Raw genomic sequence first — 15,116 nt, forward strand, 5'->3', positions numbered from 1 at the left:
TGATTTAGTTGAAGATGTCCCTGCCCATGGCAGGGTGTTGGACTAGATGACCTTTGAAGGTCCCTTCCAACCCAAACTATTCTGTGATTCTAATTAATAATTTTGAAAGGGGAAATAAATGTAGACATTCCTGTAATGACTGTAAGTACTCCGAAAGAGTCGGCTGCATAAAAATAATTCACTAAGCATCTAGACTACGAGATTGAAAACAGTGTTTAAAAGCTAAATTATGCAGAATTAATCTTCATTAGATAAGCTTCCAGGTTCCTCTTTGAATGCATGGTAATTTGAACTTCTCAATAATTGTGTGAGATTGAGTGTCTTCTAACATACTTTATGACAATGTATGTTGTATTTCTTATTTTTTCCCCAGAAAACAGTAATTTAACCATAGCTTTTACTCAGTTTACTCATATGGTCCTGGCTGGCAAGAAGTATAGAAAGTTTCTGGCCTGGCAGTTTTAATTTTGACTACATATTTGTCCTTGGCAGCCTTGCCAGGCTTTTGTATGTCTCCTGATTTCCTAACAAAAAGCTGTAGTAAGCTCTTTTTGACTTTTGTGTCTGAGTTGCTGGTGATCAAGCTTTCTTGATTACATTACTTCAGTGCACATATAAGGTACATAGTGGTTCTGTCATTTCAGAGAAGTCAAGAGTTGCTTAATTAAATGGTTCCATGTTGGTGGCTAGCAGTCATGCGGCAGACAGACACAGATGTTGGCAAGCAGACACAGCTCTTGGAAGTTCCATCAGTTTCTCGTACAAAGGCACAAGGAATTAGTTAGGAACTGCTCTTGCTTCAAATAAAATTTTTTCTTGGTATGGTGATTGAACATAACTCAAACCAAGTTGGAACTTTGCTACCAAAGATACTTGCTAATGCAGATAACTTGTTTATAGCCTCAACTGCCTGCAGTAGTGACATACTGGGTACTAATATGGTATTCTGTCTTCTGATAGAAATTTTCAATTCAATAATTTTGAAAAATCTCAGTGGAAATGGCTTACTGAGAAGCATTTTTAATGTCATTCATTTTCTCATTGACTGTTAGAGAAGAAGCTCCTTTGTAATTTTATGAGCTGTTAACAAGCTTTCAATAAACTACTCATCTGGTTGAGGTAAGGAATAACTAACTGTCAAGGTCTTGCTGCTGCATCTTGCTTCATATACTTCTGTGAGACTGGAATTGTACATTTCATCTGCTCATTTTCCATTAGGTACATAGCAATAAACTTTCTCTCCCTTCCCTGACACCAGTCAGCAAAAAGCTGAATTATCTCACCAGAGATGCTCTGCAAGTAGATCATGATCATACACTTTATCCATTTTGATGTTTCTCCTCTGAAATTGCAAGTTTTAATTTATCATGACAGAGGTGGTTTTCAGATTTCCAAAACATGGTAATATCTGAAACCTGTAAAATTCTAAATGGAGCTGTGTACTGACTGTTCAAATATTCCACCATTGAAAAAATAGGAAGGCCTAATGTTTTGTTGGCTAGAGTCATGTTTACTCATTATTTCATTTATATCTAGCACTTTTGCTTTGCACCACCCAAATTATAAACTATTTGAGAACCTTAAGCAGTGATATATGAACCACTAGAGGGTGAAAAATTCACCCTGAATGTTGAGACAGTTGATTCTGAGAGCCTGCATGAATTTGTTCCATAAGAAAGCAGCCCACAGCATGGCAGTACTGCATTGGAAAGGTTTTCCGGTTTTCCATGGGAAGAAGCCTCTTCTTGGATGAAGTTCTAAATATAGTATTTTGTAGGTATTTCCACATATTGCAATGAATAGTAGTTTGTATATTGAAGTTTGCTGTGCTGCAGTTTTGTCACACCTGTAATAACTGCTTCTATTCCCTTCTTGCTGTTTGCATTAGTGCCTCACCATGAAGCTCTGTCAGGCAGCAAGAAAGCTTTTGTTCTCTTGAAGATGTTACGTAGCATATATTTTTAGTGGTCATCTTTGTCATAACAGGTGAAGAATCATGTTGTATATTCTCAGAGTACTTGTGTAAGTTAGGAAATTATTCCCATTTACAAGTCAGTGTAAGAGAATAATATATTTAGGATTATTTACTATTAGGATTAGTATGGTGAGCTATGGGAGAACAGGGTGTTAGAGAAGGGGAGTTGGGGAATCCAAATTGCCTTAGTCATAGAATCAGAATCATAGAATGATTAGGGTTGGAAAGGACCTTAAGGTCATCTAGTTCCAACACCCCTGCCATGGGCAGAGATGCCTCACACTAGATCATGTTGCCCGAGGCTCTATCCAGCCTGGCTTTGAACACTGCCAGGGATTTCTTTGGGCAGCCTGTTCTGGTGTCTCACCACCCTCACAGTAAAGAATTTCTTCCTTTAAATTTAAACCCATTAATCCTTGTCCTGTTTTTATAGTCCCTGATTCTAGATGCCTCTAAGTTTTTACCAATTTTAACTTTTCTAAGTAATGATAAATGTAACTCTATATAAACATTGCACCTTAAATTGCACCTCAGGTATGCTTAGTATCTGCATTTTATGCTATATTGCTCTTCTCACAATAGAATATAGCTACATTCAGCTGCAGTACTTGTAGTGTATGTGGAAGCTGTCACAGTATCGATGCTTCAAAGTTGACTTGGGCTCTTAGTTCAGACAGCCAGCTTTTTGTATTTCTTCCGCACAACTGTCCTTTCCCTCTAAAAAAAAAAAAAGTGGCTTGTGGGAAGCTTTTGTTTATCTGTTTCATGTATTTTGCAAGATTATTTCTTATCTTGGTTTTGTGCACAGTGCTTTTCAGACAAGATGTTCGGAGCTGGTATCTGTGCAGTTTGTATCCAACTGCTTATCGCTTCAACCTTAATGGGCTTATCACATACTCTTCGTCTGGGGCTTATATGATAGTGAAGGGAAAACTCAATTTCTCTCCTGCATTTCTATGGCTTCTTTGTCATTCCTTGTGTTTTGTTTTTTGTTTTTTTGTTGTGTTTTTTTTTCCCTAGTGTGATTGCTGAAGAAAATGGTCATGCTAATACACCTCAGAAAGGACTGTCAGATGAAGATGCCAGTGTAACTTCTGGGGTACCTGAGGCAGTCTCAAAATCTGCTCTTTCACAAGTAGCGCAGGTTTCAGAAGAGCAAAATACAGTGCCTGCTACAGTAAAAAAGTCAGGGAAGACAAAACCACAAATAGATGTGAAAGCAGAGTTGGAGAAGAGGCAAGGAGGAAAGCAACTGCTTAATTTGGTGGTAATAGGTAATACTGTTAAACTACATTTTGACACACATAGAGATTAAAAATTTTCTTAAGTGAATCTGGAAGTGATACAGAAGCAAAACTCTCCTCTCTACAGGGAAGGAAAATCTCATACTAGTTTTAGTTGCATCTGCTTGACTGTTGTTGTTCTTTGGAAAAAATGCATTCAGATGTCCTTGACTAGGACAATATAGTAAAATGTAATCTGGTTTGGTTTCATTCTGTCAATGTGTTCTTTTTAGTAAGAATTTGGAGGTGCTATATAGATGTCATGCTAACTGAGAGTTTCAATAAAAATTCTCTGTATCTCTGTTTTACAGGATTGTGAGGCTCTGTGGATTGCATAAGGATTCTTAGTGAATGTGATTTTCATGTTATAGTGTATTTCTTCTTGTACTATGTTTAAAATGCATAAATTAATAAAATTATTGTAATATTTATTTCCCTCCCTATAGGGCATGTTGATGCAGGTAAAAGTACTTTGATGGGTCATCTGCTTTACCTTTTGGGAAATGTGAATAAAAGAACTATGCACAAATATGAGCAAGAGTCTAAGAAGGCTGGCAAAGCTTCGTTTGCCTATGCATGGGTCTTGGATGAAACGGGTGAAGAAAGAGAAAGGTAGAATTATCTTTCAGTGAAACTTACCCTTTTTTTTTTCTTTTTTTTTCTGAAAGAACAGCATTTGTTAGGAAATACAGATCTAGTAATAATGCTTTGGTAGAAATGTCCTAAATGTTTGAAGATATTTACTCAATGCTTATTAGCAAATATTTTTCTTTGTATGAGTACATGTTACTAAAAGAAAAAAGTGGTATCTTTGTTGAGTTATAAGAAATGTGAATAAGGAGTTGAGTATTTCTTTACTTATTTCTATGCTGTGGAGTGTAGAGGAAAACTATAATGCAGTTTCTAGAACTAACTTGGCTTCTAGTAGCCAAGTTAGTTCATTTAAAGCTGCCTTACTGGTTCATTGCTGCCAAATTTCTCTCAGTTTGCTTATCATTTTATATGAAAAGTTCTAGCTTAGATATTTCTATGAAAGGGTGTCAGAATTATAGTCCTGTTGAAAAAGTATTTAATGAGGAAGCAGTAAAGCAAATTAAAAAAATCTAAGAGCTTCTAAGAACATTAGAAAGCTAAATACATAATATTCTGCTTTCAGAAAATAATAAAGCATTTTCTTATGTGTTTATATTTTTACAATCACTTGTAAACTTGAGGTTTCATAGCATATAAGTTCTTATAAGGTGAATAGGTTATAACCTTCACAATGAAAACCGATGCCGAAGAACATGGAGTAAGGCAGTAAGGAAGGTTTATTTTGTTAGTTTATATTGTCACCGGAAGTAGCATATTTTAAGTATCTAGGCTAACATGAGAAGTTTTGTCCCTTGAAAATACCAGTCTTCATCATCTGTGAAGGGAGATGCAGATGGCTTACTGAGATACATATGTGTGTGATAGGATTCATCTAATCAAATCCTGTGCAGAACATGTGATTGTTAGTGAGATGTGGAACTGAGTCAAAGTGCTGTAATCCTTCCTTGATAATCGGTAGTTCTGCGTGTAGATCTTTGCAAATGTATCACTGTATTCCTATAGTCACACACCTTTTTTTTTTTTTAATTATTCTTGGCTATGTTCCCATTATTATATGTTGCCTTTTTCTGAAGAACTGAATGTTAAAAGTGAAATTAGCACTGATTTAAATACAGAGTACAATTTTCATGTTCTCACTGAGCTTGTTGGGACATAGTACATGGTGCATGGAGTTAGTACTGTGAATTCTGGGTGTTTGTTTCTTCATGACCAGAGTTACTGAAAGGCAGCTCTAGAGCTCTGCTTTTCCAGCAAGCAGGTTTCTTTCAGTTTGTTTGTGCAGGCTAAATCAGATGAGAGCTATGAAGCATCTAACGTCAGGATTAAGTATTTTATAGCTTACTTGATGAAGCTTTTGAAGCAGTTTTAATGGTGTGTTGCACGTATGCTTTGTTTAAGGGGAGTGACAATGGATGTGGGTATGACCAAATTTGAGACAAAGACTAAAGTAATTACACTGATGGATGCTCCAGGCCACAAAGACTTCATTCCAAATATGATCACAGGAGCTGCACAGGTAGCGATGGTCTAAAACTCTTTCCAATAGCATTATTATTTAAAACCTTTTCTTAAATTTGTTTTCTTCTTTTTTTTTTTTTTTCTTAAATCTTAAGGTGAAATGAAATCATTGATGGTGCGAAGATACCTTTGAGGTTTTCATGAGTTTTCTAAACTTAAAAAGAATGTGCTTGTTTAAAGGCAGTAGTGGGATGTTAGCATTTTGGAGGAGAGTTTTATTAGGGAAGTAATTTGAATACTGAGTTACAGTTTGATAACATCAGAGTTGAGCTTTGAAAGCTATTCAGATGTGCCATGTGTCTACTCAGCAAGAAGTTCTGTGAAAGTGGATTTGTAGGTAAAGACTACATGGTTTTGAGCTTAAAGGAAAAAGGATCTGGAAAGGTTGAACAATCTGTTTAACAATACATTTTATGAAAGCATAACATAGATAACAGTTTGTGCAGAGTGCATCTGTGTCATCGATAGGACATTTGCAGAGACTACTGCAGCTTGGTTTAGGAGCAGTAGGTAAAGACAGAAGTATTTGACACTTCCCATTCTCATATAGGTTAGTTATTTAATTTATGGAAAAAATAAATCAGAAGGGGGGAAGAATAACGGTTACATGACATAGAAAGTGTGAAAATTTTCCACTTAAAGGCACCCTTTTTTAGGTAGTAGAATTGATACTCCATGATAGAGCTGTAATCAAAGGTTTTGTGGTTTGGTTTGTTTTTTTTTGCTTTTTTGTTTTCTGAAGCTAAGCTACTGTGTAGAGGTTTTTACTTCGTGCGTGTCATTACACTCTGAAATGTGAGTTTATCTTGAGATCTCAGTAAGGATGGATCATACTGTTAGTACGATTTTACAGATAAAGAACTATACTGTAGGAAGACTGACTTGCCCCAGGTTCTGCTCTAGCTCTGAAGCAGAGCCTGGGTAAGAGTTCAGAACTTGTGACCCAGTGGTTAGGTTGCAGAATAATCATAAGTTTGCAAATTACGGTGTAGAGCTTGTACAGTCGTCTGTATTGTGGAGCGTATCTTGTAGGAAGTTTAGGAGTTTTAAAATTATAAGTGAAATATTAGTTTCAGAACAATGGAAAATGTTGGCTCAACCAAGCCATTTTCTTTACAACTTCAGCTTAAATTAGTTGGTCTTTTGCAGAAAAATAATAGAGGCAGAAGTGTTAAGACTGGCAGATCCACCAGCAATTTTATCAATTCAGCAGAAGATGGGGCGGGCCAAATAAGACTTGGTATCTCTGTGTTCCCTCAGCTCTCAGGATGGTGAAGGGGTGGTCTGTTCTGAAGCCTGTTTACGGAATCACTGAAGCTTTGCATGTTTCTGTTGCCTGGTAGAGTAGCTACACTCAGCACTGAAGCAATGCATGGAAGAAAGCAAACATGGAAATAGCTCTGATGCCTGAATTCTGTTAGGAGGTGAATCCCCAACTGCTGTTACGCAGAATGCAAATCAGCCTTATCAGGGGCAGGATCTAGCCTTTGATACATATGGTTAATTCACGTAAGTCCTGAGGTACAGTTTTCTAATTTAGAAAATACAGGATGTCCTTTTTTTGAGGGAGAAGTTCACCGCAATGCACTTCAGAGGCTGAGAACTGTGGGGAAATTCATCCCTCATCCTTTTCCCGTTCTCACGGTTGTGCTGTCTCTATCTGACTTGCGGGGATTTCATGCCTAGGATGGAGTGAGGGGAATTCAGAGCCAGGACAGTGTGCTGCCTGTCTTCGTTCTCTTGGTATCCTGAAGCCTAAGTGTGTAAGGAAAGAAAGTACCACTTTTTCTTCTCTTTTCATGATGTCCATCTCATCAGTCTTATGAAATTGTCATATACTTGCCTCTTGTCAGCAGTACCTCTGTTCATGTCTGTCGCCATTGCTTGGTACGTGATGGTGGTCTACCTGGCTGTTACTTGCAAAAGCAGGAAAAGTGGAAGGAATATTAGCAGCATTTAAAGCTAACAGCAAAGTGTGGGTTTTATTCCCTGTGCTTATATACTTTTACGCAGTACTATAGACTGTGTGATACCTTTTTTCTCTTAATGCTGTGGCAGTTTGCCTAGATTATAAAACAGGCTACTTTTTCTTTTCCACCTTGTGATTTTGGCATGCTGCAGTGTCTTGAGTGGACTGAAACATCCACATCCAACATGCAGTTGACCAGTTGTCCCAGTTCTATAGTGAGGTGATCTAGCTGTAATTTTCACAGCTACTGACTGTGAAGGTGTCCAGAACTGAAGAGGGGAGGACTGGACATTGTGCTCATATCTGTTCTTAAGGTTCCAGAGCACAAACTGCTTCTGTTCAGTTGAAGTCTGTGCAGCACATCCATAGTGGGCAGTTTGAAGAGGACAGGTTCCCAAAATCATGAGTTGGCTTGCGTTTAACAGAAAATGATGGTCTGTGACATGAGGTGACATAATGCCATAATATCTCACCAGAGTGGGCACGACAGATAGGGTTGAACCGCCTAAGTCATATGTGAAGTATGTGTCATACTCCTGTTCAGAGTATGTTTTGTGTGAACTATTGCTGATTGACAGACTTACCCAGATTATTTCCACCTCTTAACCACTTCTGATTGATTGTTTTCTTTTTAATCTAGGCTGATGTGGCTATTTTGGTTGTGGATGCTAGCAGAGGAGAGTTTGAAGCAGGGTTTGAGACTGGAGGACAAACTCGAGAACATGGATTATTAGTGCGGTCTCTTGGAGTGACACAGCTAGCTGTTGCAGTCAATAAAATGGACCAGGTACATGCTTAACTTTTTCATGCAATTGCAGGGTTTCCATCTAGGATTGTGGACCTTAAGGATCAATATTGTGTCTTTCTTTGATTCTCAGCTCTGTCTCTTGTGCTTAGACTTTACAATTTTTTTGATGGCTGTATTTTCAAAGCAGACAGAATAGTTTTGGTGCTAAAATGAGTAGGGGTCCTTGTTATGTTAGATTTTCACAAGTACTAGTTAACCCAATGGCATCTTCAAGGGCATCTTGGTGGTCATTCAGGTCAAGACCCCAAGAGCTTTATTTAAACCTGTAGGGTGTGTTAGGTATTACTAGTTTGTATTTTAGATTATTACTGTGTATATATTTTATATATTCTTGCTGAATCTGAATTTTGAGTGAATTTAAGAAAAAAAAGGAGCTGTTCAAGGACAAATCATACTAAAGGGGCTTGCAAGGTAAGTAGTGGTGTGTTATTTGCTATCAGTAATTGTTAATATGCTCTTATGTGTCCAACTATGAAACCACGTGGAAATCTCATGTTTATAAATTCATTGGCTGCTTTGTGTGAAGAACACCTACTGGTACTAAGAGTTGATGACATGCAGCTGTATGTTGGAGTCAAGGTTAAAAATCTAAAATTTTCTTATCATCATATGTTTTCTATTTTAGGTGAATTGGCAACAGGAAAGATTTCAGGAAATTACGAGTAAACTTGGCCAATTTCTTAAACAAGCTGGCTTTAAGGTAATGTAAATTTCTGAGATCTTTGTTGCTTTGATCAGGCATTTGAGTAGAAGAAGCTTTTCTTACAGTCAGGTTATTTTGTGTCACTTTTCTGCTGCTGCTATGTGCACATAGTATAGGAGATTCCTTTTCTTACTGGTAGGATGTACGTTTATCCCTGGGTCAATACTCTTTCTGTCGTCATCATCTTTGTTTAGGTTTGTTGGATCTTTGGGGCACTCGCCTCATTTGTAGTTTCTTGGGACTGTTGTTTATAAAGCAGAACAAACCAAGGATCATCTGCCTTAATGTTCAGGATTGCATGAATAACGGTAGAGAGTTTTATACCAAAGCAGATGTCAGTTTGGATTATGAACTCATAAGAAAACTCTCCATTAGCCATTCTTGAATGTTCTTCTGACATTCCCTCATTTGGACTGGCTGTGGCCTTCCTGAAATCCCTATGCATAAACCAGCATTTCAAACAGAAGTTTTGCCTGTCAGATATAAAATTGGAGTTTGTTGCCTGAAGTAAGTTTCTAGTTGTTAATGTTGCTGTCATTGTGTTTAAATATCTCCAACCCTTTGCTGGAGCACTGTGATCAGACACGAAGTAAACTGAAAGAAAATGGATTAACTGATAAATCTGCCTCCTCCAGGGGAAATACAAATGTGCAAACTGCTCTTTTATAGATCAGTTGCATAATACTGAAACAATGCACCTCTTGCTTCTGCTTGAAGATCCCGTTAATGTATGTTTAACTTCCTTTTAATTAGGAATCAGATGTGGCTTATATCCCAACAAGTGGCCTTGGTGGTGAAAATCTGGTCACAAGGGGTCAGATAAGTGACCTCACACAGTGGTATAAAGGAAAATGTTTGTTAGAGCAAATCGGTGAGTGTGATTTTTCCTCATTTAAAAACTGATATACCTGGGTCAAATCTGTGTAAAAATCTATGTCAAAACTTTATTGTGAGGAAACATGGGACAGAGTCTGTGGAATGCAATATAGTTGATTTATCCCTAGGTGAGAAGTTGTTGAGTTAGTTACTGAATACAGGAATTCTAAAAGATTTTATCAATTTATTTGCAGATTCTTTCAAGCCACCACAGAGATCAGTGGATAAACCATTTAGGTTGTGTGTTGCTGATGTTTTTAAAGGTTGGTTGTTTTTAAATATTTTCACCAATATTTAATATAAGTGTTGAAAAATGGTGTAAAAATAAGACTTAAAGTGGATCTTGTTTATGTATCGGTAGTCTTGAACAAGAATAGCGAGTTTTCAGGCACTGTTCTTTGTCAAATTTTAGATAGTACTGCTGAAGGAAAAACACACTGGAAAAGAATTTGAGGAAGAAAATCTGCATGATCAGCTAATCGGCTATGTAATGAGTTGATGGTTCTGTGGGACAGAATTTGAGAATTTCTCTTTCCAAAACTGGTTCTTGTTGTCTACATGAGTGTTTCTCAAACTTTTTATGAGTCTGCCTTCAGGCCTGTTTACCTTCTACTCCTGGATTTTAAGAAAGTTTGACTTGTTCATTTTATGTTCATTGTTGTAGCTGTTAATAATGATAAATTCCTTAATTTTTGTATAAAAATTTGGGGGGTGAGATGGAAGAAAAGGGTAGTGGAGGTGAGACTACTATAGCCAGCCAAGGATTTAATGAAAGGCAGGTAGCAATTCTCTAGCACTAATAGAGAAATGGACAGCAAGTACCTACAACCAGTTCTTATTCCCATCGTCTGGATAAACCAGACTGCCTTGAGCCCTTAAGGTCTTAATAGCAAACTTGGTATTTTTTTTCAGTTAAATACATTGACATTCGCAGGTAACTTAGAAGAAATAAGGTTTGTAACACTCATCCTAGTTGAAACTTTCCATTGGTCCCTTGACAAATGTTGCAAACTGAATGACAGTGTGATTTGAAATGTCATAAAAAATTTGTTACAAAATATTATTATTGAATTTCATATTTTAAAATAAGCTGTACTTTATATATGGGGTGCTTATAGCGGAAGTACAAGCAAACCAAGATACTGATTGTAACTGGAAAAATCAGTTTTCTGCAATTTTCATGTGGGTCTTTGAGAAAACACTGGATGCTGTACATGCCCTATGTTGGCTGACTTAAGGTACTGATGCCATAACATTAAGTATTGAAACTTTGCATGAGAATTTACTCTAGTGTTTTAACACTAGTTTTGTCATCTAGGCAGTCAGTGTAATTTTTTTTATTTTTTTTTTTATTTATTTTGTGAGCTGTGGGGAAGTGTGTTGAGATTATTGATTGAGGTCTTTCAAAATATTCTCACAACTTTTTGTTGCAATAATTACTTTTGTGTTGAGCTAAGTTTCACAAAATGAGCAATTTTGATTAAATCTGTTTTGATAAAGTATGCAAAAAATAATGGCTTTGGGAGAGACTCAATTTACATATACAGGGTTTTTCACTAAATGTGGCCTTTTAGGTGTTTTTTAGGCTTTTTTTTTTTTTTTTTTACTTTTTTTTACTTACCTTGTGATTTCAAAACTTAATTAACTTGGATGCCACCAGAGGAAGTAGCTGCAGGTACAAGTACATGAATCAACAGTTGTTCTCAGCTCTGTTCCAGTGCCTGTACATGCTGTCCATAGAAATGTGTAAAAAGTGAGAGTGCTGAGTGTACTCTTACGTAGTTTGGAAAATCCCTTTCTCTGTTAAGGTTACCCACATACATGATTCATCTACCTCAGCCTGAGTTTAGCTGTTGTCCTCCATAGCCCTCCTAATATTCTCTCCAGGCAAACTATCTCCTGATGCAGGAGGTCCCTGTAATTTCCTTCAGGTTCCACTTAATCTGTTATAATGCTGTCTAGGGTATGACTTGACCTGACATTTGAAAAGCTTTGTCCAGCGTCCAAATCCTGAGGACAAAGAATATGGCCTCACAGAACCTGAGTGCCATGATACAAAGATCTGAGGCCATTTACACGCTCTGATTCTGTCCACCACTGTCTTGTTTTGTGCTTGCTTTGATTTCATGGGGAGCTGAAGAAACTTGACACTTTGCAAGAAACAATCAGCATGGGAGAGAGCAAAGCTTCAAACACCACGCTAGTGTACTAAGCCAGAGGTGGTGATGTTCTGGGGAAAAGATAAATGGTTCTTGATTGTGGTTGGGAACCTTGAATCTGTTCATGGTTCTGATTGCCTTCAAGTGCTTGCAGAGCCAGCTTCAGGGTTTTTTGTGTACCATATTGTATTGATATTTATACTGTAACTCAGGGATTCTTTTTCTAGCACGTATCTGCTTCTCCAGGTTTCTGTTCTATTGATGCCCAGTGTCATCTGTTAATTGCAGTCATCTCGGTTGGTAGAACGGAGGAAAATTAGTTTGCAGGCACTAACAGTGTTTTTACAGCTAGATAAATGGGAGCATTCATCAATAATGGTGTTGAATGCAAAAGAGCAAGTTGGTAGTACGTGACCTGAAATCTTGAGCTTGCTCCTTTGAATTCAGCTTTAAATGAAGCTTTTAAATAGTGTGACACACAAAATACTTAGATGCTTGCTTCTGACTTCATTAGGGACTGTAGTGACAGGACAAGGGGTAACGGGTTAAAACTTAAACGGGGGAAGTTTAGATTGGATATAAGGAGGAAATTCTTTCCTGTTAGGGTGGTGAGGCACTGGAATGGGTTGCCCAGGGAGGTTGTGAATGCTCCATCCCTGGCGGTGTTCAAGACCAGGTTGGACGAGGCCTTGGGTGATATGGTTTAGTGTGAGGTGTCCCTGCCCACGGCAGGGGGGTTGGAACTAGATGATCTTAAGGTCCTTTCCAACCCTAACTATTCTATGATTCTATGATTCAATGTCCTAATACTCGGACATGTTCATTATTTGAATGATGTCAGTTATTTTCACACATGCGCATTCATGCATGTACACCTTAAGAAAGGCCTCATCTTCCTAATGTGTTTGCAGGTGTATCTGAAGTGATACTACAATGGTATTTTCAGTACCCATACAAAAATCAAATATACCCTTTACTGAACTTTAGTCATAGAATCATAGAATAGTCAGGGTTGGAAAGGACCTTAAGATCATCTAGTTCCAGTCCCCCTGCCATGGGCAGGGACACCTCACACTAAACCATATCACCCAAGGCCTCATCCAACCTGGTCTTGAACACTGCCAGGGATGGAGCATTCACAACCTCCCTGGGCAACCCATTCCAGTGCCTCACCACCCTAACAGGAAAGAATTTCTTTCTTATATCCAATCTAAACTTCCCCTGTTTAAGTTTTAACCCATTACCCCTTGTCCTATCACTACAGTCTCTAATGAAGTGTCCCTCCCCAGCATCCCTATAGGCCCCCTTCAGATACTAGAAGGCTGCTATGAGGTCTCCACGCAGCCTTCTCTTCTCCAGGCTGAACAGCCCCAACTTCCTCAGCCTGTCTTCATACGGGAGGTGCTCCAGTCCCCAATTGTCCTCGTGGCCCTTCTCTGGACTTGTTCCAGCAGTTCCATGTCCTTTTTATGTTGAGGACACCAGAACTGCACACAATACTCCAGGTGAGGTCTCACAAGAGCAGAGTAGAGGGTCAGGATCACCTCCTTCGACCTGCTGGTCACGCTGCTTTTGATGCAGCCCAGGATACAGTTGGCTTTCTGGGCTGCAAGTGCACACTGAAGCCGGCTCATGTTCATTTTCTCATTGATCAACACCCCCAAGTCCTTCTCTGCAGGGCTGCTCTGGATCTCTTCTCTGCCCAACCTGTAGCTGTGCCTGGGATTGCTTCGACCCAGGTGTAGGACCTTGCACTTGGCATGGTTGAAGAAGAAAAACTTTGCAGCTCTTTTATTCAGAAATACTTAAGTCAAATACAATTATAATAGCTCCTCATATATAATATGATTGAATCAATCTTTGACTTCCCAGGAATAAAAGTAAATATGCAGACAGAACATGTAGGATTCTGACTCAGTTAAACAGTAAATATAAGAATTTGCACTTGTATGCATGAGAATTTTTATGAAAGGTCTGCGGTATGCGCTTTATCTGTAATTGAAGTAAGAGTGTGCTGAATTAAATAAAATTGCTATAGATTAAGGGGCTTAATCTAATATTGAAAAACTAGAAAATATTTCTTCATGTATCTACATTTGTTTAAAGAAGGATATTTCTCGCTTAGTTCTGAAAAACATGAGATCTAAAGGTTTTGAATTCAGTGTTTCATTTTCATTATGATGCACAGCTAGCTAACTTGCAAATACAGAGCACTGCTGGGGGGAAAAGCCCACCTTCATTATATTAAAAACTTACCTATACATTGCTGCAGGGCTAACTTGTGATGGGAAATTAACCTTATTACAGAGTGTTCTGAAATTATTACTGTGTCTATTACAGACCAAGGATCAGGATTTTGTGTGACTGGTAAAATAGAAGCAGGCTATATTCAGGTTGGAGAACGACTTCTGGCTATGCCTCCCAATGAAACTTGCACTGCAAAAGGTACAGTCTTCAGAAGTGTGTTTGCTTTCAGGTCAATACTGGGCTAGAAGCAGTTACTGAAATGGTAACGACCTGTCAAACTGATACTAACTGTCAAACATAAAATGTGAAAGTATAAAACGGATTTCTTTAGATGTGACTATGTATGTATAAATGTGTCTATCAAGAGTATGTGAAATCTTGCATTATTATTTTTTATCTTTTTTTTTTACTGTATCAGATATTCTAAATGTTACAGCCTCATGACTTTTGGCATTGCTTTATGAAGACCCTGTAGAAACATCTGAATTCTAGCAATGTCTATAAAAATATGCAGTTCAGGAATCATTAATATTCAGCTTTGCTGTGGAGCATTAGTGCTGTTAAGAAGTGTGAAGATGTTGAACAACCGTTAGAAATTAATCTTATGAATTAGATGTGGAAAAGCTTGAGAATTAAGTCTCTGTTGTTTGATGTTCATGAGATTTGTCACTGATCCTTTCATAATATGCAGACATTCAGGGTATAATTGTCCTGAGAAACTACAAAAGAGTAGAAATTTGGATTTAAATTTCAATACATTTAATTTCTGGAAAGAGGAATAGCTAAGTCAAGGCATTAAATGTTTAGCTGTTTCCTAATTAAGCTTGCTTTCTTTATACTGCAGAGTTGTTTTTATTTCATGTGCAAACAAAAAGACAAAATTATTATTTTCCTACATTGACCACTGAATAAAAAATTAAGTCCTCAAAGTAAATGAATAGGTTTCTATGTCTAACTACTTATCCTGAATTAAGCTGTGTGCAG

The 15,116-nt window shown here is 37.7% G+C and overlaps 1 protein-coding gene across 2 annotated transcripts in view; it reads left to right on the top strand.

The window, feature by feature from the left end:
* Positions 1-15,116, top strand: part of HBS1L (HBS1 like translational GTPase) — a 57,771-nt gene that overhangs the window by 36,401 nt on the left and 6,254 nt on the right. For both annotated transcript variants that reach the window (XM_057407989.1, XM_057408007.1), the window contains exons 6-13: positions 2,996-3,249; positions 3,705-3,870; positions 5,251-5,368; positions 7,980-8,126; positions 8,773-8,847; positions 9,604-9,721; positions 9,921-9,989; positions 14,226-14,330. In XM_057407989.1, the coding sequence (XP_057263972.1) occupies positions 2,996-3,249; positions 3,705-3,870; positions 5,251-5,368; positions 7,980-8,126; positions 8,773-8,847; positions 9,604-9,721; positions 9,921-9,989; positions 14,226-14,330 (1,052 nt within the window). The remainder of the gene's footprint in view (positions 1-2,995; positions 3,250-3,704; positions 3,871-5,250; positions 5,369-7,979; positions 8,127-8,772; positions 8,848-9,603; positions 9,722-9,920; positions 9,990-14,225; positions 14,331-15,116) is intronic.

The sequence above is a fragment of the Pezoporus wallicus genome, unplaced genomic scaffold, assembly GCF_028554395.1.
Source record: "Pezoporus wallicus isolate ANWC-B61680 ecotype Strahan unplaced genomic scaffold, APGP_CSIRO_Pwel_v1 contig_3817, whole genome shotgun sequence".
Taxonomy (NCBI): Eukaryota; Metazoa; Chordata; class Aves; order Psittaciformes; family Psittacidae; genus Pezoporus; species Pezoporus wallicus.